Source organism: Pinus tabuliformis, chromosome 5_1 (genome assembly GCF_031772625.1).
Source record: "Pinus tabuliformis cultivar Carrire ecotype Pingquan chromosome 5_1, CPIR1, whole genome shotgun sequence".
Taxonomy (NCBI): domain Eukaryota; kingdom Viridiplantae; phylum Streptophyta; class Pinopsida; order Pinales; family Pinaceae; genus Pinus; species Pinus tabuliformis.
The window spans coordinates 371,931,185-371,953,464 of NC_142305.1; the positions used below are offsets into that span (position 1 = coordinate 371,931,185).

General features: G+C 38.6%; 1 protein-coding gene across 1 annotated transcript; it reads right to left on the minus strand.

Moving 5' to 3' along the window:
* Positions 1–2,337: 2,337 nt before the first annotated feature.
* On the minus strand, positions 2,338–17,464 carry LOC149164997 (laccase-3-like). The gene is made up of 10 exons (XM_089429679.1): positions 17,354–17,464; positions 17,076–17,227; positions 16,818–16,992; positions 11,629–11,643; positions 10,217–10,271; positions 9,983–10,111; positions 9,274–9,896; positions 8,315–8,327; positions 2,578–2,886; positions 2,338–2,468 (listed from the first exon to the last, which is right to left on the minus strand). The coding sequence occupies exons 1-10, from the start codon at positions 17,462–17,464 to the stop codon at positions 2,338–2,340; spliced, it is 1,713 nt and encodes a 570-aa protein (XP_089285805.1).
* Positions 17,465–22,280: the final 4,816 nt, after the last annotated feature.

Sequence of the window (22,280 nt, forward strand, 5' to 3'; positions counted from 1 at the left end):
TATTCGATGGGAAAAATTTTGAAACATGAAAAGTGACTTGTAAAAGAAATTTGAAACCTTAAAGTTAAATTGGATGTCCGAGTATTTTAAGTTAATGTGCGAGTATTTAAGCTGTTTCTTGTTTAAGAGTTAGATAGATAACACTTCGAAACGGAAAGTTGTATATGTGAGTTTAAATTAAAGAGTGTTTTAACAAAACATCCATTTATCTAAAATTCACAAACTCTATGTGAACACTATTACAATATATTTCATAAACATTTTTTCTGTGAACACTATTACAATATATTTCATAAACATTTTTTCTGTGTTACAGAACTGAACTATTATGGTTGGAAGATTTTTCTCCTAAATAGAACTCCCTGCAAACCTATCTCAAAAAATAAATAACAGTCATTAAATTTTAACTTAACAAACCAGATAAATTTAAAATTTCAGGCCTAGATCAAAATAGAACTTTACACTATCAAATTGATTAACAACATCAGCAATTTACATATGGAAACCTTCGTCCTCTTGGATCTTGATGAAGTTGGGTTTCTTTGTGTGTACTATGGGTCTTTCTTAGCTTTTAAGTTACTTGTTTTTGTTCTTTATCTTTGTTTTCAGAATTTGTGATCAAGTTAGTTCAACATTTCATTCTTGATATTTTATGGAAAAGAAGTCTAACAATCTTATTCTTTTGATAAAATTTTAGAATCGTCCTGATTATTGAATGCATATTTTCTCATATAAACTGAGTTTAATGAACTGAATAGTTGATTACTTTGGACTTCATAAACCAACTTCTAACACCTATATTTACTCTGCAGTACAGACCAAGAAAAATATTCATTTCTTTACTTTTGCCTATGCACCATCACCTAAATGCGAGAAAACCTATATTTACTCTGCAGTACAGACCAAGAAAAATATTCATTTCTTTACTTTTGCCTATGCACCATCACCTAAATGCGAAAAAAAAGACCCAGCAGCTCAGTTTCCTGAACGAAAAAAATATTCCAAAATTTTCCTTTACCTGTTCTAGTGCCTTCATGTTTACAAAAATATGATTAAAGCTGGTCATGGAAAACTTAAAAGTTGACATGAAAGAGATACACACATATTTCATGATTTCCTCCTGATGGATTATTTACCCGAAACAGAAAACAAGCGAAAGTTCAGAAATGTATCACAATATTATTTGTGGCCCGGATTCAGGAAAGATTTTGATATATTTCTCGAAAACTTTACACAAATCAGGATCCCATGCCAAGCCTCCTTGAGCGAGGAGCAGTACCTTTACAGAGAGTAAATTTATCGGCCTTATACAGCCATACCATACAGTGAGAAACATTCCAAGGTAACAACCAGCTACATTCTCGTTGCCTTCATATATACACTGCATAGTTAAAATTATACAGACAAGCAAGCAAGCTCCCATATATACCATATCATACCTGTGCAGTGCAGCATGTTGATCGGTCCTGTAGCGGGCAGACTCGACCACACGACCTGCAGAATTCGCAGTGTAGAAATCTGCAAGAGCTTCCAAACCTTGAGCTTGCATTTGAAGATTCAAAATATAGGTGGCGGTCACCTGAAAAAGTGTATGAACTTCCATTTTTTTTCCGCCAGGAACAATCTTTTGTAGAGTCCGAAGTCTTCTGTCAATGGCGCCATGATCATGGCCCCCTGTTTCAAGATCAACATTATTACAACATTTTCGATGGAAAGATGTCGATTTCATTTTTCTTGCCAGCGTTATGAGGGAGGATTTCTTCTACTTCATCATGGTGATGGTCTTTTTTTTGCGCATGGGAGGTTCAGAGCTCGAGTCCAAGCATAGCTTTGCGCATGGGAGGTTCAGAGCTCGAGTCCAGGCATAGCCCTTGTTGGCAGTGTGAGCCAAGCACATGTCAGCTGCGAAAAGAATGGCTCGCTGGCGCTGCATCCATGGCCCTTTTTTCTATTATTCATAACTTATTTCAGTTTTATTTCAATTTTCGATAACAATCAAAATTTGTTCAATCGTCTAACACCACAAATCCACGGTGAACAAGAACAATAAGATACTGTGACCGCTGAGGCAATTCATTTCAAAGAGAATAGCCTTAAAGCTTAAATATATAAAAGAAATGCTTAAATATATAAAAGAAAATCAATCATACAAGCCTATGAATACAACCGTAAATTTTGCCGAATAATTGACGGCTTATTTAGAATGAGACCACATCATTTATTTAATTACTAGGACGGAACGCCTATACACAACACTTTTCACACAAATCATATTTAGTGTAAAGCACTAATGAGAACCACAAGATTCTTTTCGGCCTTATGATTTTTGTTCATTCTCTAGCACGCGGGTAGGTCTGCAGGAGGGGCCTCTATGGTTGAGGAAGGAGTGCCACCGTTCTCCACTAGAAACACCATATTCAATCCCCACGTGAAGTGGTCCTCTAAATGGCAGTGCAGAAACCACATTCCTGTCCAAAGAGAATGGTTTGATCATCATATATATTATGGTAATAGAATTAAATATGATAGAATTGAATTCCTTAAGAAGAAGAAGAAGCAGCATAAGTTTCTATATACCTGGATTGTTTGCTCTGAATCGTATGGCAACCCACCCGCTGACTGGAGCGATTACTGTGTTGCGATTTGGAGGATGAACCAGATTAAACTTGTGCGAGTCGGTGTCCGGGTTATAGTTCCCGAAGCGATCTCCCACCACGTAAAAGTTGTAACCATGAAGATGCATTGGATGGTTCTCTGCCACGAAGATGTTTGTTGCCTGAAAAACGAGCTGGATGGTGGAGTTGTATTCCAGCACTTTCACTTTTGTTGCCAGATCAGGAACCCAAAATTTTCGAGGTATATCGTCCCCCGTGTAGTTGAATCTAACTGCAGGTTTTGATGGAAATGTTGAAGTCGTAATTTCAACGCAGACGCCAGAAACCGTCGAGCAAACCCGCCGGAGAGCTCTCGGGTCCATTTTCCGGCGAAGGGAATCTCCGTACTCTTGAACCTGAGAAAATCTGGAGCAGACGCGTGGCTCTCCCCTGACATCAGCCAACGTAGTTTTCTCGGGCGATAAAGTTAGGTGACAAAGTGCCTTCCGATATTGTTGTCCACCGTCCGATTTGATTGAATGTTCTCCGCCGTTGATCACCTGGAGCTGCATACGAACCTGCACCAAATTAAAACTATTGCGTGGAGTGTTAAATTTTTGGGTTGACCGCCGTGGAAGAAAGGACATGAAGTTTAATGTGTCAACGTAGAATTAAGTGGTGGCCTTTAATATGGTGATGGGCATACGTCCCATATTTTTTATATATATTTGTTTATATACGGCATGTATTAAATATATGAAATCGTATGTAATAAGTTTTTTTATGTTTGAGTGTTGACTTTTATCATTGTATGTATGGCACACGGGAGAAAAAGACAATGTGTGTTCGCAGCAGCGAGAGAGAACCAGTGGATGTATGCACAGCAGTGCACACGATATACTTGGTAATGTTTTGTGTGGCATTTTGAAAAACAGAGGAGTAAGAAAAACCATGTGTGGTTTTGCACAGCAGTGCATAAAGAAAATGGTGGAGCGAATTTTTGTAAGCCTGTGTAAATTTTTTTTTACAGCAGTAAACTTATGTAAACTTTTATTACAGCAGTAAGTTGTTTTTCACAGCAGTGAATATAAAAAGGATTTTACAGTGGTAAACCCCTCTCAGTAAAAGAGGATGAAGTTTGTATCAGTTTTTAATGAATAGAATGTTTTTTATGGTGGTGAAATACTCTGTCTCTCAGTGAAATTTTTTTTAATCTTACCTGAGCACAAAAGATCCTGGAGCAAAAGAAACAGAGCATTGTCTCTGTGTTTAGTTTGAATCTTGGTTTTTGGTATTTTTCCCATCAAAAATACCCAACAGTGGTATCAGAGCAGGCTTAGGCTCTTTAAAGAAGTTAAAGAAGCTGAAGGGAGAAGGTTGTTGCTGCAGCAAAACTTCTCAGGCAGACAGAAGACTCAGACAACGAAGGATTCAGGTATTCTTCATAGCTATCTTGTTTGTTACTGAAGAGACAGTCAGTTTTTAAAATACACAGTCAAGGAATGGCTAGCACAAGCACTGGTATGGGTATGTTTAATACCCAGCTCCCACAGTTTAATGGGAAGAACTATGACTACTGGTCAATAACTATGAAAGCCTTGCTTGCTTCCCAAGACTTATGGGAAATAGTTGAAGATGGTTTTGAAGAACCAGCAGATGAAACTGAGTTCAATGCATTAACTCAGGGAGAGAAGGATCTGCTGAAGAGCAATAGGAAGAAGGATTCAAAAGCCCATGTGTTGTTGTATCTAGCAGTAGACCAGAGTATATTTCCAAGGTTAGCAGCAGCTAAGACATCCAATGAAGCATGGGAAACCCTTAAGACAGCCTATCAAGGCATGGAGAGAGTGAAGACAGCAAAACTACAATTGCTGAGAAAGGATTTTGAGAACTTGAACATGAAGGAGTCAGATAACATTGACTCATTCTTCACTCATGTGATTGGTGTAATCACACAAATGAGAACTCATGGAGAAACCATTGAAGATAGAAGGATTGTGGAGAAAATATTGAGGGTCTTACCCTCAAGGTTCGATGCCATAGTCACCACCATTGAAGAGACAAAGGATCTCTCAAACTTTTCAGTTGATGAGCTACATGCATCACTGATAACACATGAGCAGAGGTTGAGTAGGAATGAAAACTCATCTCTTGAGCAAGCCTTCAAGACCCAGATGTCCTTTGGAAGAGGAAGAGGTCAAGGCAGAGGAAACAAGAGAGGAAGAGGCAGAAGCCAAAACAGAGGTGGAAGGAACAGCCCATCAAATGCACAAGGAAGAGGCAGCAATCCAAATCAGAACCAAGGTCAAGGCAGCAGCCAACAAAGAGATCAGTATCATGCTCAAGGACAAAGGTATGATAAATCTAATGTTCAATGCTATTATTGCAAAAAGTATGGACATTATGCTAGTGATTGTAGAAAGAAACAACATGATATGAACAGCAGACAAAATGCAAATGTTACAAGAGAAAACAACAGTCAAGAAAATGTCCTGTTAGCTTGTAACATGGCTGAAACACATAGTGAGGACATATGGTTTTTAGACTCAGGTTGCAGCAACCATATGACCGGAAACATAGCCTTCTTTTCTGCCCTAGATAAAAATGTGAAATCAGAAGTCACACTAGGAACTGATAGTAAAGTGTCTGTTATGGGAAAAGGAGAAGTAAAAATATTTTCAAAGCAAGGAGAAAGGAAAACCATAGCAGATGTATACTATGTCCCCGGAATGAGATGTAATCTCTTGAGTATTGGACAGCTTGTCCATAAGGGGTACAATGTTTTCTTTAAAAATGATGTATGCACCATCATGGACATACCACCCAGCAAAAGATGCATTGCTGAAGTGAAGATGACAAGGAACAGGATGTTCCCTCTCCGGATCAGGGCAGACTTGAAGAACAAAAGGGAAATGGCAGCAGTCACCCAAGAGGCCTTCCAAAGCGTGCCAAAGGATGAGAACTGGTTATGGTACTTGAGATTCGGGCATCTAAATCTTGGAGGTCTAAACTTATTGAGCAGAAAAGGAATGGTAAGAGGATTACCATTGATAGAGAAGCCGGACAGCCTTTGTGAAGGTTGTATATTGGGCAAACAACATAGAGAGAGTTTTCCATCAGGGAAAAGTATAAGGGCAAAGGCACCCTTAGAGATTATCCACTCAGATTTGTGTGGACCAATGCAAGCTCCATCATTAGCAGGCAGCCTATATTTCTTGACATTCATTGATGATTTTACAAGAAAGACTTGGATATATTTCCTCAAGAACAAAAGTGAAGTCTTTGAGAAATTCCAAAATTTCAAAGCACTTGTGGAGAACCAAAGCGGGCTGCACATAAAAGTTTTGAGAACTGATAGAGGAGGTGAGTATATCTCCAATGAATTCCTAAACTTTTGTAGAGAAAATGGAATTCATAAACAGTTTACAACTCGGTACACCCCACAGCAAAATGGAGTTGCTGAAAGGAAGAACAGGACCATCATGGATATGGCAAGGAGCATGTTGAAGGCAAAGCATTTTCCAAATGAGTATTGGGCTGAAGCTGTACATTGTGCAGTTTATATATTGAACAGGTGTCCTACAAAAGCAGTCTTGAACAAAGTGCCAGAAGAGGCATGGAGTGGGAGAAAGCAAGGAGTCACCCACATGAGAGTTTTTGGATGTGTGGCCTATGCACACATACCAGATCAGCTAAGGAGGAAGTTGGACAGCAAAGGGGAGAAATGCATCTTCATTGGATACAGTGAGGAATCCAAAGCCTACAGGTTATATATCCCATCTACCAAGAAGTTTTTTGTCAGCAGAGATGTTCAATTCATTGAAGAGGAAGCTTGGGATGGAAGCATAGAGAAAACAGTGAATGTCAAGAGCTGTTTGTCTCATGATGAAGATGAAGAGGAAGTGGCTGAAGTACATCCCCAAACAGCAGCGCCAACACAAGGACAGCAAGGTACACCATTGAGGATCAATGAGAGTGCTTCTCCAAGCACACCACAAGGAGGAAATTCAAGTGCATCTTCAAGCACTTGCACACCAAGTGAAAGAGGTAAGAAATTTAGAAATCTAAGTGACATTTATGATGAAGGAATGAATTCTTTGTTTGCCTTGTATTGTCATGTTGATGATCCTATTCATTTCGAAGATGCAATTAAAGATAGGAAATAGATAGAAGCTATGGATGAGGAGATGAATGCCATAGAGAGAAACAAAACATGGGATTTGGTTGAGTTACCAAAAGGCAAAGAAGTCATTGGTGTGAAATGGGTCTATAAGACCAAGAGCAATGCTGAAGGCAAGATAGAAAGGCACAAGGCAAGGCTGGTTGTCAAGGGGTACAAACAGCAGTATGGAAGAGACTATGAGGAGACTTTCGCACCGGTTGCAAGAATGGAAACCGTGAGAGCAGTGTTGTCCATAGCAGCACAAAACAAATGGAAAGTCTACCAAATGGATGTGAAATCAGCATTCCTAAATGGAGTGTTAATGGAAGAGGTCTATGTGGAACAGCCTCTCGGATATGAGAAGAAAGGTGAAGAGCACAAAGTGTGCAAATTGAAGAAAGCTCTTTATGGGCTGAAGCAAGCGCCAAGAGCATGGTACAGCAGGATAGATTCATATCTATTGGATAATGAATTTGACAAATGTGAAGGAGAACCCACAGTCTACATCAAGGAAAAGGATGGTAAAATTTTAATTGTTGTCTTGTATGTAGATGATGTTATTTTCACTGGAAATGATATTTATCTTATTGAGAATTTTAAATCAGTCATGAAGGATGAATTTGAAATGACTGACATGGGTTTGTTGAGATACTTCTTAGGCATAGAAGTAGATCAAAATGAAAAAGGAATTTTTATATCTCAAGCAAGATATGTAAATCAAGTTTTGGGCACATTTAACATGCAAGAATGCAAGGCAGCAATCACTCCCACAGTGATGGGATTAAAACTCAGCAGAGAGGACAGCAGCAAGGATTTTGATCCTAGCTTGTATAAAAGCATTATGGGCAGTCTTATGTATTTAACAGCAACTAGGCCTGACTTAATGTACGCTGTTAGTTTAATTTCCAGGTTCATGGAGAGGCCGAACGAGGCACATTGGCAGGCAGCAAAGAGAATTTTGAGGTATGTCAAAGGTACCAAAATGTTTGGAATTCTATATCATGCCTCAGAACATTCAGATTTGGTTGGGTACACAGATAGCGATTGGGCTGGAAGTGTAGATGATCGGAAGAGCACTTCCGGTTATGTATTTCATATGGGTTCAGGAGTCATTTCATGGGCTTCTAAGAAGCAGTCCATTGTAGCATTGTCTACAGCAGAGGCTGAATATGTGGCAGCTACAGCAGCAGCATGTCAAGCACTGTGGATGAGAAGAATGTTGAGAAGCTTAGGCCAAGAGCAGGCAAAAGCGACAGTGATCTTTTGTGACAATAGCTCAGCTATTGCATTGTCAAAGAATTCAGTGTTTCATAAGAGAACGAAACACATTGATACAAGGTTTCACTACATCAGAGAATTGGTGAAGAATGGAGAAATTGTCCTAGAACATTGCAGGACTCAAGAACAGGTAGCAGACATCTTGACAAAGCCATTGGATCAGAAGAGCTTTGAATTTTTGAGGAAGTGTCTCGGTATGACCGAATGCCCAGCTGTTGAAATTAAAGGGGAGTGTTGAAGTCGTAATTTCAACGCAGACGCCAGAAACCGTCGAGCAAACCCGCCGGAGAGCTCTCGGGTCCATTTTCCGGCGAAGGGAATCTCCGTACTCTTGAACCCGAGAAAATCTGGAGCAGACGCGTGGCTCTCCCCTGACATCAGCCAACGTAGTTTTCTCGGGCGATAGAGTTAGGTGACAAAGTGCCTTCCGATATTGTTGTCCACCGTCCGATTTGATTGAATGTTCTCCGTCCTTGATCACCTGAAGCTGCATACGAACCTGCACCAAATTAAAACTATTGCGTGGAGTGTTAAATTTTTGGGTTGACCGCCGTGGAAGAAAGGACATGAAGTTTAATGTGTCAACGTAGAATTAAGTGGTGGCCTTTAATATGGTGATGGGCATACGTCCCATATTTTTTATATATATTTGTTTATATACGGCATGTATTAAATATATGAAATCATATGTAATAAGTTTTTTTATGTTTGAGTGTTGACTTTTATCATTGTATGTATGGCACACGGGAGAAAAAGACAATGTGTGTTCGCAGCAGCGAGAGAGAACTAGTGGATGTATGCACAGCAGTGCACACGATATACTTGGTAATGTTTTGTGTGGCATTTTGAAAAACAGAGGAGTAAGAAAAACCATGTGTGGTTTTGCACAGCAGTGCATAAAGAAAATGGTGGAGCGAATTTTTGTAAGCCTCTGTAAATTTTTTTTTACAGCAGTAAACTTATGTAAACTTTTATTACAGCAGTAAGTTGTTTTTCACAGCAGTGAATATAAAAAGGATTTTACAGTGGTAAACCCCTCTTAGCAAAAGAGGATGAAGTTTGTATCAGTTTTTAATGAATAGAATGTTTTTTATGGTGGTGAAATACTCTGTCTCTCAGTGAAATTTTTTTTAATCTTACCTGAGCACAAAAGATCCTGGAGCAAAAGAAACAGAGCATTGTCTCTGTGTTTAGTTTGAATCTTGGTTTTTGGTATTTTTCCCATCAAAAATACCCAACAGGAAAATCCGTCTTATAGACATCACTGATGTTGTAATAATAAGCTTGAAGCAGCAAGATCGTGGGATCTACGAAGGATATGTTGTTCATACTTGCACTCAGCCGCGTTCTGTTGGGGCCTTCACAGGTGTTTCCAGTTTCACAGGAAAGCAGCCCCAGCCCGACTGTGGAGATGAGACTTTCATCTATAGTTTGCGGAACATCCACTGGGTGTTCTTGGGATGCCAGGCTTCTCAGTGCTCTGCTAAATTTACTGACTGTATCAGTGTTGTTGTAGGCTGGAAAGGTAGGCATAAGTGGACTCGTAGAATTTTCACCTCCAATATACTCTACAATGGCAGTAGCTGTGGTGTTATCGAAATAGCCTGCTCCCTGATTTTGATACGCTCGGGCGGCCATATAGTATCTGCCCACAGACTGGTTGGCCGTGAGAAGAACATCTGTAGTCTGGCCAGCAGAAATGACGAGTACATCTGTTTTGTATGGCTTGGTGTAACAAGCATCCACAGCTACAACTGTAAATTCGTGGCCAGCTATCTTGAAAAAGTGGGCACTATTGAGTGCAGCATTCACCATCCGGAGAAGGTACGTTTCTCCGCTTTTTACAGGGAGTCGAAATGTTCCTGCATCAACAATTACTTCATCAGTTTCTACATCGTCATAATAATATAAGTGGACAGAAGTGGTTGAAAAGGAAGCAACATGTTACCCGAGGTAGAGCAGTTAAACAGATCTCCTGGCTGTCCATTTATGGTGAAGGCATCGGATAAATTAGGCGCACCACCTGTGCGAACCGCTTTGTCTATGACGGCGATGGGGTTAGCGTTCCACCATTCACCTGTTCAATAACATAATCTCGCTTTGAATCAATATATATTAACGATTAAAACCCATTAGGTTTATAAACTTTTGTACATTGAATATTCATAGAGTAGATCATCACCTATTACAATAGGAATTTCGGCATAGGGTTTAGAAAAGGGATATGAGCTTGCTTCCTTAAAGAAGAATTACAAAAGCTGTTGGGTATTTTTCCATGGAGAAAATACCAAAAACCAAATGGCAATGCTCTGTTTTACCTCCACAGGATCTTTTAAGCACAGGAAAACTTAAAAAAATTTCACAGAGAAACAGAGTATTTCACCATAAAATATTTCTATTCATTAAAACAAAAAAAACATTCACTCTGTCTTCATATGAGAATTTACACTGCTGGAAAAAATTCCCATTAACATTTACTGCTGTAAAACCTCCATTCACATTTACTGGTGTAAAACAATTTTACATACTGCTGTAAAAACAAAAATTTACAGAGGCTTACAAAACACGCTCCACCATTTTCTTTATGCACTTGCAAAACCACACATGGTTTTTCTTACACCTCTATTTTACTATGCCTCACAAAAACATTACAAAAGGGACATTTGTGCACTGCTGTGCATACATCCTCTGGTTCTTCTTTTCGCTGCTGCGAACACCTTCCATTCACCTCCCGTGTGCAATACATTATGAGAAGTCAACACACTCAAAAAACAAATATACGAGCTCCTATTTTTTTTGTATTACATTACATTAAAAAAACGACCATACCTATCTTTAAATGCTACATACCTTTTACATAAAGAAACCTACGTGCTATATAAACAAATATATATATAAAAGACATATACAATACGTGTGCCCATACCCATATTAAAAGGGCCTCACCAAAACTTCATAAATGCATTAAAGGTCACAGCGTATCCTCCACGGCGGTCAAACTGAAACCTTACACTCCACGTAACTTGAATTGACGCAGGCCCGTGTGCAAGTTTAATCAATCAACGGCTGGAAAAGGTGGAGCAGATCCAACGGACGAGAAAGATATCGGAAGCCCTCACATGAGTGAACGATAGCTCCCGATATGTCAGAGTTGCCTACGTCAGGCGAGAGCCACGTGCCAGCACCAAAACGCATCGGAGCAAAACATACGGAAACAGCTTTTCGTGGGAAGGCGGTGCGATGAGCTCTGGCCGGTTTTGTGGTTTTCATGCTGGTGGTTTTGGGCTGCGTACGTAAGCAGCGTTGAAATTACGATTTCAACACTCCCCTTTAATTTCAACAGCTGGGCATTCGGTCATACCGAGACACTTCCTCAAAAATTCAAAGCTCTTCTGATCCAATGGCTTTGTCAAGATGTCTGCTACCTGTTCTTGAGTCCTGCAATGTTCCAAGACAATTTCTCCATTGTTCACCAATTCTCTGATGTAGTGAAACCTTGTATCAATGTGTTTCGTTCTTTTATGAAACACTGAATTCTTTGACAATGCAATAGCTGAGTTATTGTCACAGAAAATCACTGTCGCTTTTGCCTGCTCTTGGCCTAAGCTTCTCAACATTCTTCTCATCCACACTGCTTGACATGCTGCTGCTGTAGCTGCCACATATTCAGCCTCTGCTGTAGACAATGCTACAATGGACTGCTTCTTAGAAGCCCATGAGATGGCTCCTGAACCCATATTAAAAACATAACCGGAAGTGCTCTTCCGATCATCTACACTTCCAGCCCAATCGCTATCAGTGTATCCAACCAAATCTGAATGTTCTGAGGCATGATATAGAATTCCAAACATTTTAGTGCCTTTGACATACCTCAAAATTCTCTTTGCTGCCTGCCAATGTGCCTCCTTTGGCCTCTCCATAAATCTGGAAATTAAACTAACAGCATACATTAAATCAGGCCTAGTTGCTGTTAAATACATAAGGCTGCCTACAATACTTTTATACAAACTAGGATCAAAATCCTTGCTGCTGTCCTCTCTGCTGAGCTTTAATCCCATTACTGTGGGAGTGATTGCTGCCTTGCATTCTTCCATCTTAAATCTGCCCAAAACTTGATTTACATATCTTGCTTGAGATATAAAAATCCCTTTTTCATTTTGATCTACTTCTATGCCTAAGAAGTATCTCAACAAACCCATGTCAGTCATTTCAAATTCATCCTTCATGACTGATTTAAAATTTTCAATGAGCTGATCATCATTACCTGTGAAAATCACATCATCAACATACAAGACAACAATTAAAATTTTACCATCTTTTTCTTTGATGTAGACGGTGGGTTCTCCTTCACATTTGTCAAATTCATTATCCAATAGATATGAGTCTATCCTGCTGTACCATGCTCTTGGCGCTTGCTTCAGCCCATAAAGAGCTTTCTTCAATTTGCACACTTTGTGCTCTTCACCTTTCTTCTCATATCCGAGAGGTTGTTCCACATAGACCTCTTCCATTAACACTCCATTTAGGAATGCTGACTTCACGTCCATTTGGTAGACTTTCCATTTGTTTTGTGCTGCTATGGACAGCACTGCTCTCACGGTTTCCATTCTTGCAACCGGTGCGAAAGTCTCCTCATAATCTCTCCCATACTGCTGCTTGTACCCTTTGACAACCAGCCTTGCCTTGTGCCTTTCAATCTTGCCTTCAGCATTGCTTTTGGTCTTGTAGACCTATTTCACACCAATGACTTCTTTGCCTTTTGGTAGCTCAACCAAATCCCATGTTTTGTTTCTCTCTATGGCATTCATCTCCTCATCCATAGCTTCTATCCATTTCCTATCTTTGATTGCTTCCTCGAAATGAATAGGATCATCAACATGACAAAACAAGGCAAATAAGGAATTCATTTCTTCTTCATAAATTTCACTTAGATTTCTAAACTTCTTACCTCGTTCACTTGGTGTGCAAGTGCTTGATGATGCACTTGAATTTCCTCCTTGTGGTGTGCTTGGAGAAGCACTCTCATTGATCCTCAATGGTGTCCCTTGCTGTCCTTGTGTTGGCGCTGCTGTTTGGGGATGTACTTCAGCCACTTCCTCTTCATCTTCATCATGAGACAAACAGCTCTTGACATTCACTGTTTTCTCTATGCTTCCATCCCAAGCTTCTTCCTCAATGAATTGAACATCCCTGCTTACAAAGAACTTCTTGGTAGATGGGATGTACAGCCTGTAGGCTTTGGATTCATCACTGTATCCAATGAAGATGCATTTCTCCCCTTTGCTGTCCAACTTCCTCCTTAGCTGATCTGGTATGTGTGCATAGGCCACACACCCAAAAACTCTCATGTGGGTGACTCCTTGCTTTCTCCCACTCCATGCCTCTTCTGGCACCTTGTTCATGACTGCTTTTGTAGGACACCTGTTCAATATATAAACTGCACAATGTACAGCTTCAGCCCAATACTCATTTGGCAAATGCTTTGCCTTCAGCATGCTCCTCGCCATATCCATGATGGTCCTGTTCTTCCTTTCAGCAACTCCATTTTGCTGTGGGGTGTACCGAGTTGTAAACTGTTTATGAATTCCATTTTCTCTACAAAACTTTAGGAATTCATTTGAGATATACTCACCTCCTCTATCAGTTCTCAATACTTTTATGTGCAGCCCGCTTTGGTTCTCCACAAGTGCTTTGAAATTTTGGAATTTCTCAAACACTTCACTTTTGTTTTTAAGGAAATATATCCAAGTCTTTCTTGTACAATCATCAATGAATGTTAGGAAATATAGGCTGCCTGCTAATGACGGTGCTTGCATTGGTCCACATAAATCTGAGTGGATGATTTCTAAGGGTGCCTTTGCCCTTATGCTCTTCCCTGATGGAAAACTTTCTCTATGTTGTTTTCCCAAAATGCAGCCTTCACATAGGCTGTCCGGTTTCTCTATCAATGGTAATCCCTTTACCATTCCTTTTCTGCTCAATAAGTTTAGACCTCCAAAATTTAAATGCCCGAATCTCAAGTGCCATAACCAGTTCTCATCCTTTGGCACGCTTTGGAAAGCCTCTTGGGTGACTGCTGCCATTTCCCTTTTGTTCTTCAAGTCTGCCCTGATCCGGAGAGGGAACATCCTATTCCTTGTCATCTTCACTTCAGCAATGCATCTTTTGCTGGGTGGTATGTCCTTGATGGTGCACACATCATTTTCAAAGTAAACATTGTAGCCCTTTTGGATAAGCTGTCCAACACTCAATAGGTTATATCTCATTCCGGGGACATAGTAGACATCTGCTATGGTTTTCCTTTCTCCTTGTTTTGTAAATATTTTTACCTCCCCTTTTCCCATAACAGAGACTTTGCTATCAGTTCCTAGTGTGACTTCTGATTTCAAGTTTTGATTTAAGGCTGAGAAGAGGGCAATGTTTCCTGTCATATGGTTGCTGCAACCTGAGTCTAAAAACCAAATTTCCTCACTGTTTGTTTCAGCCATGTTACAGGCTAACAACACATTACTTTGACTGCTGTTTTCTCTAGTAACATTTGCATTTTGTCTAGTGTTCATATCATGCTGTTTCTTTCTACAATCACTTGCATAATGTCCATACTTTTTGCAATAATAGCATTGAACATTAGATTTATCATACCTTTGTCCTTGAGCATGATGTTGTCCTCCTTGTTGGCTGCTGCCTTGGCCTTGGTTCTGATTTGGATTGCTGCCTCTTCCTTGTGCATTTGATGAGCTGTTCCTTCCTCCTCTGTTCTGGCTTCTGCTTCTTCCTCTCTTGTTTCCTCTTCCTTGACCTCTTCCTCTTCCAAAGGACATCTGGGTCTTGAAGGCTTGCTCAAGAGATGAGTTTTCATTCCTACTCAACCTCTGCTCATGTGTTATCAGTGATGCATGTAGCTCATCAACTGAATAGTTTGAGAGATCCTTTGTCTCTTCAATGGTGGTGACTGTGGCATCAAACCTTGAGGGTAAGACCCTCAATATTTTCTCCACAATCCTTCTGTCTTCAATGGTTTCTCCATGAGTTCTCATTTGTGTGATTACACTAATCACATGAGTGAAGAATGAGTCAATGTTATCTGACTCCTTCATGTTCAAGTTCTCAAAATCCTTTCTCAGCAATTGTAGTTTTGCTGTCTTCACTCTCTCCATGCCTTGATAGGCTGTCTTGAGGGTTTGCCATGCTTCATTTGCTGTCTTAGCTGCTGCTAACCTTGGAAACATACTCTGGTCTACTGCTAGATACAACAACACACGGGCTTTTGAATCTTTCTTCCTATTACTCTTCAGCTGATCCTTCTCTCCCTGGGTTAATGCATTGAACTCAGTTTCATCTGCTGGTTCTTCAAAGCCATCTTCAACTATTTCCCATAAGTCTTGGGAGGCAAGCAGGGCTGTCATAGTTATTGACCAGTAGTCATAGTTCTTCCCATTAAACTGTGGGAGCTGGGCATTAAACATACCCATACCAGTGCTTGTGCTGGCCATTCCTTGTATTCTGATCTATGCCTCTAAATCCTTGACTGTGTGTTTAAAACAGCTGACTGTTTCTTTAGCAACACAAAAAAAACTTTTGGAATACCTGACTCCTTTGCTGTCTGAGTCTTCTGTCTGCCTGAGAGGTTTTGCTGCTGTAACAACCTTCTCCCTTCAGCTTCTTGAACACCTTCAAGAGCCTAAGCCAGCTCTGATACCACTGTTGGGTATTTTTCCATGGAGAAAATACCAAAAACCAAATGGCAATGCTCTGTTTTACCTCCACAGGATCTTTTAAGCACAGGAAAACTTAAAAAAATTTCACAGAGAAACAGAGTATTTCACCATAAAATATTTCTATTCATTAAAACAAAAAAAACATTCACTCTGTCTTCATATGAGAATTTACACTGCTGGAAAAAATTCCCATTAACATTTACTGCTGTAAAACCTCCATTCACATTTACTGGTGTAAAACAATTTTACATACTGCTGTAAAAACAAAAATTTACAGAGGCTTACAAAACACGCTCCACCATTTTCTTTATGCACTTGCAAAACCACACATGGTTTTTCTTACACCTCTATTTTACTATGCCTCACAAAAACATTACAAAATGGACATTTGTGCACTGCTGTGCATACATCCTCTGGTTCTTCTTTTCGCTGCTGCGAACACCTTCCATTCACCTCCCGTGTGCAATACATTATGAAAAGTTAACACACTCAAAAAACAAATATACGAGCTCCTATTTTTTTTGTATTACATTACATTAAAAAAACGACCATACCTATCTTTAAATGCTACATACCTTTTACATAAAGAAACCTACGTGCTATATAAACAAATATATATATAAAAGACATATACAATACGTGTGCCCATACCCATATTAAAAGGGCCTCACCAAAACTTCATAAATGCATTAAAGGTCACAGCGTATCCTCCACGGCGGTCAAACTGAAACCTTACACTCCACGTAACTTGAATTGACGCAGGCCCGTGTGCAAGTTTAATCAATCAACGGCTGGAAAAGGTGGAGCAGATCCAACGGACGAGAAAGATATCGGAAGCCCTCACATGAGTGAACGATAACTCCCGATATGTCAGAGTTGGCTACGTCAGGCGAGAGCCACGTGCCAGCCTCGCCTGACGTGCCAGCACCAAAACGCATCGGAGCAAAACATACGGAAACAGCTTTTCGTGGGAAGGCGGTGCGATGAGCTCTGGCCGATTTTGTGGTTTTCATGCTGGTGGTTTTGGGCTGCGTACGTAAGCAGCGTTGAAATTACGATTTCAACAAAAGCTCCATGCACCGTAGCTCGGAGCCATGAGTAATGAGCATGCCACCACACGGTTCCTTCTTGTCCAGAGATGTTGAATCTGTATGTATAACGACCACCTGGTGGAATGGGACATTGTGTAACATATGCAGGTCCATCAGCCCACGGTGTACGCAATTGCTCCACTCCATGCCTGGCATATTTAACAGCAATTCTTATAATCTGCATATGTACTCATGTCCTGAAATATGGTTATCTACGGTTGCAGAGGCATACCAGTGAAGAGTGGCATTGTACTCGGCCTTGTTATAAGTTTCAACATTAACAGTGTCTCCGTCATGGACATAGATAGTCGGACCTGGTAGCTGTCCATTGACGGTGATTACTGTATTCTCCTTGCATAGCCTGGTGACTGTCTTCGCTTCAATCTGTACAGGCATTCAGAACAAATATCATGGATGTGCTATATTTCAGCATACATGTAGAGGGATTTGTTTATCCAAAGTTAATGGTATGCAAAAATAAAACTTGAAATAGAGAATAAGAAAACTTACAATGAAGGTATAATCGACGATTGTTGCATTTGTGATGGCAACCAAATACGCAATCAATGAGAATAGAAAAACAAGGAAGGCTGAAACTGGACACTGTGATTGCAATGACATTGTTGCAGGAAACTAGAGATTTGATAAATGCGTATATATTACTGCGCTTGCAAAGTCTGAGAGGTGTATCTAACTCCTATAAAGACATCGATAGAAGGACGATTGTATATTTTTGCTAACAGGACCGCATATGTATAACCCTAAAATTTGTGAGAGGAATAAAGGGGATAGTATGATTTTCGACTCTCTAAAATTTCAGCGGGGCGGAAATTGAGCCAGCACAACGGCTCGCATATCCACGCAGCCATTACAACCTTACAACGTCCTTTCTCATCATAGAGATGTTTGCCGGCTACCAATATTCTGACATTGATTCTGGCCGGCTACCAATACTGTGAAATTGATCCATTAGTGTGCGGCGCAATATATGTAACTAATTGGATTTAAACAAATACATTTATCTTATAAGTAACCTATATTATCATAGCATTGATTCAACTACTATAGCATATAGCATTAATGAATCAATGGGACAGTATATATTAGTGTTGTAGTTTAAAAATTATGTATTCAGTTATATTTTGAAAAATTTTGATATGGATTTTTGTAAATCTAAATAAATTTTGTTTAAATTTATAGTTTTAGATGTCTAAAGACGTTTTTGATGGTGCTAAATTTATTTCCATCATCAAAATCATGATTCAAACACTATCTCTACAATATTTTTTAAATTTCTTTTACTGGAATTCAACCATTTTTAACAGTCTTCACAATTTCTCAACTTCTTTAAAAGATTCTATATTAGTTGCCATGTTTACCTCTGGTTTTGTACGATATTCTCAGGGTGTGCCTATCGACGCGTTTGGAAGTGCAGATATCTCTTTTTTTTCTGTTTGACGAGTAAAATGTTATTTTCATGGTATCCCAGTGATCATTTTCTCTCAAAAATGGTTTTTTCGTGGGAGCCCACTGGTGAGGTACATGGGTGTTTTCTACTCATGTTTTTGTGCTTTTGGTGGGAGTTTTTGTAAATAATTTATGTTTATATATATATATATATATATTATACAAAATTATCTATTTTAATAATTTTTTTCCTAAATTGAAATTTTAACATAAGCGTTTTTACTGTTTTTGTGTTTTTGTAAATTATTTTTGTTTAAATACTTTCTTTTGTTTTATATATATGAAAAATATTTAAAACATTTTAATGGTACAAAATTACCCATTCTAATAATTTTTTTCCGAAAATTAAATTTGATAAAAACAATACGCTCAAAAAACCTCTATAAAATTAAACAGTAATACTAAAAAGAAAGGAATATAAACCAATTTTTACAAATTCACACCCAGTGTGATTCTGTACTTCTCGAAATGGATGGAAACCATAACTTATGCTCGAAGCTGGCCAAGAAATAATAATAAATGTATCACGTTAAATCTGCTCGATTATGTAAAATTAAAATTGGCAAATAATTGAGACTTGCTTTATCTGTTTTATTATTTGAAATTGGTAATTTTATACAATTAACCTTTTTCCTTGAAAGTAATGCAGATAAAATATCACATCTCGATACTGATGTACGTGGACCCTAATACAGATACTACCGATCGTAACAAATAGCAAGTGTTTCGAAAGTTGAAGGTCACATGATCCATGGAACAATGATGAGAATGAAGTTCATGTGAGTACAACGTTTTTCTCCTGATGTGCAGCCAGACCATGAATGGAAACCAGGGATGAAGTATGGAATTTGACGGTCACGTTAATTTATCTGTCAAATTTCTCTGTTGATTTTTCAGTTAAAACTGCAGAAACAGTCATCACAGCCGTGAAACCGTTATGTTTGGAGGGTTTTATGATTTTGAAATTCCTAGTTTGGCCGACCGATGCCTCTGAAACACAGACACAGTTACATGAAATGAGAAAGGATTACGAAAATATATTTTAGAAGCTGTAGTTTAACTCCTGGATCTTTTCGAATACTTCTCAAAAACAAATTGGTAAATGTTGATTGAAATTTCACGGATATATTTTGAAATAATAATTTTAAATTATGTGATATGTAAAATTTGAATGATAAGGTAAAATTGTTTTTAAAAATTCAATTTGTTTATTTATTTAAAACTTATTTTAAATAATAAAAACATATAACTAAACAAAAAAAATTATCCAACAATTTCTCTTTAAAACATAGTAAAGCTAGCTAAGAAAGAGAACATCTTCAACTCAAAGCTTGCCTCATAATAATATTAATAATAAAATTGTGTTATATTTACTGTGCGTTGGTATTATGAGCACCTTTTTCTTGGCTTGAAAATAAAATATCACAGCTACCGTAAGTTAATGATATCACAGCTACCGTAAGTTAATGATAAAGCACGTGTACTTTGTACCACAGACCATTGAGATTGAAGAATAGCCAAGCGCAAATGACTTGAGAGTTTAATCTCGTTAATCCATTGAAAATTTGATGAAGAATACTTATGCCATAAACAGAATATTTCTCATGGATTTTCACGTAATGCCTGAACACCCGAGTGATCATTGTCCGCATTGAAAAGCATTTTTATGGGGCGAAAATAGGCATACAACGTTCGAATTTGACATTCCAACGATACGTGAAACCATTGTCCACATTGAAAGATTTTTATTGGGCGTAAGTAATAGGGATACAACGTTGGAATTTGACATTCCAACGAGACGCCAAAAGTTTTCAGCGTAGTCTAAATAATAGACCTTCTGGTTTTGGGGGGATATTAACATTTTTATTAATTATTCATTCAAACAACTAAAACAAAATTACTTTTGATATTCACTAAAGCATCATATTACTTTGTAGATAAATGTTTTATTAATTATTTATTTAAACAACTAAAACAAAATTATTTTTGTTATTTACTAAAGAATCATATTACTTTATAAATAAATGTCTTCTCATTAATGGTATCATTAAGATTTGATTAATGTTTTGAACCAATAAATATAGTTTATCCTCAAGACAAATGTCTTAAATCTAACACCATATTACTTTATTAATACACTTGTTCAAAGATTTCCTGAATTTTGATTTTTTTTTGGCAACACATACTCAACAAATTATATTTAATATGATTTTCTCATGTTCAATTTCACAATTATATCATATATTGCTCCATTGAATTTGCACTAAGTGGTTTGATGTCAGAACTACCCAAACATGAATTCTTATTGTGTGTTGATCTTGGGATTAAGTCGACTTATTGGGAAATTAATATGCCGGGATTAATCATATCCCTTGGTTTCGGGTGGACACGAGCTTGCTATTTGCACACTCGCCAAGGCTGACTATCTCAAGGGTTTCATTGATCACACTTGGAAACAGTCCCATAGTTGATCTCAGTACGGTTTCAGTCTACGACTATCCTTCATCAAGGAAGGTTAAGGAAAAATTGTTGGGTTTTCATCTGAATTTCAACGGTCATTTGCATGGAGGGTTAGCCGAGGCTCTGCAGCTACCATAGCAAGTTTGTTTCCTTCCTTTGGCTGCATATTTCTTCCTTATTGAGAGATCCTACGAGGGAATTTTGTCTTAATAAGTCATGTTGATGGTGGCTCACAATTATTATGGTTGTTACTCCAGCAGAGGCTGCAAAACCTCCAGATTTTGATGGAGCTTTCAAGATGCTACCTATCTTCCACAGGGTTTTCAAGGTACTAACCTCATATATTCTGAGCATTATTCTAGATTTTCCTCTTCTTCTTTTTGTTGAACCGGAAAACCCTTATTCTTTTGTTTTCCCCTTGTGGCATTTACAGGGCGTCGATGTGCGATTGAAGTCTCACTGGTTTTAGGTATGGAAATGCTATTCTAAAATTTGCTAAGTTGACACTACACTTGCCATGAATGTTTCCCTTTTGGTAGTTCCTTACCTCCATTTTTCTTGTTTGCAGCCTTTCAAACAGGTATTTCTACCCATACGGTGAGAGGTGACTTTTCCAAGTTTCTAAATACAAAAGGGTTTGACTCAGAAGAGGGGTTTTCTTCTTCATAGTGTTGGAAGAATTAGCGCACCTCTATGGAATCCGTAATTTCCACCCTGGGGATCCTAGTTACTGATTTGGAATGTTTACGAACACCTGCGGGTTTTGGTTTAATGAAAAACCTCCACATGGTATCAGAGCCTGGACCTAGGTTTGATTCCACCAAGTTGCGTTTGAGGGGGATGTTGGAAGAATCACTGCACCTCTATGGAATTCGTAATTTCCACCCTGGGGATCCTAGTTACTCGTTTGGAACGTTTACCAACACCTGTGGGTTTTGGTGTAACTGAAAACCTATCTGGACTCAGGTTTGATTCCCCCAAGTTGCGTTTGAGGGGGGTGTTGGAAGAATCACTACACCTCTATGGAATCCATAATTTCCACCCTCGGGATCCTAGTTACTGATTTGGAATGTTTTGGTGTAACGGAAAACCTCCAGCCTAAATCATTTCACCCTTTACGGAATGTGTTTAACAGACGATTCTGGTGGCTTGCAATTCGAACCGTCTCTTGAATATGACAATTGGTGATTTTAGAATTTCTTGACCCAATTATTTAGGGGTTTCTTATACAGTTTAATTAGGGTTTCCCTGTAAATTCTTAATCTTATTTTGTACAGGTGAATTGATTCCTTTTATACTCAGATTCTTATAAATTATGTTTTGATCCTGCCATGTTGTCTAGGGTCTTGGTCTGAACAATATATTGAACTCCATTTATTATGTGCACCTCTGTGCTAAAATCATAAGAGCATATTTAAACGTTATTTCTTGGAATCGCAACTCCTCTGTGGCTTGTAATGTCTATTTCTTTTGTATTGTAAAGAAAAATTATCTATCAAATTTTATAAAA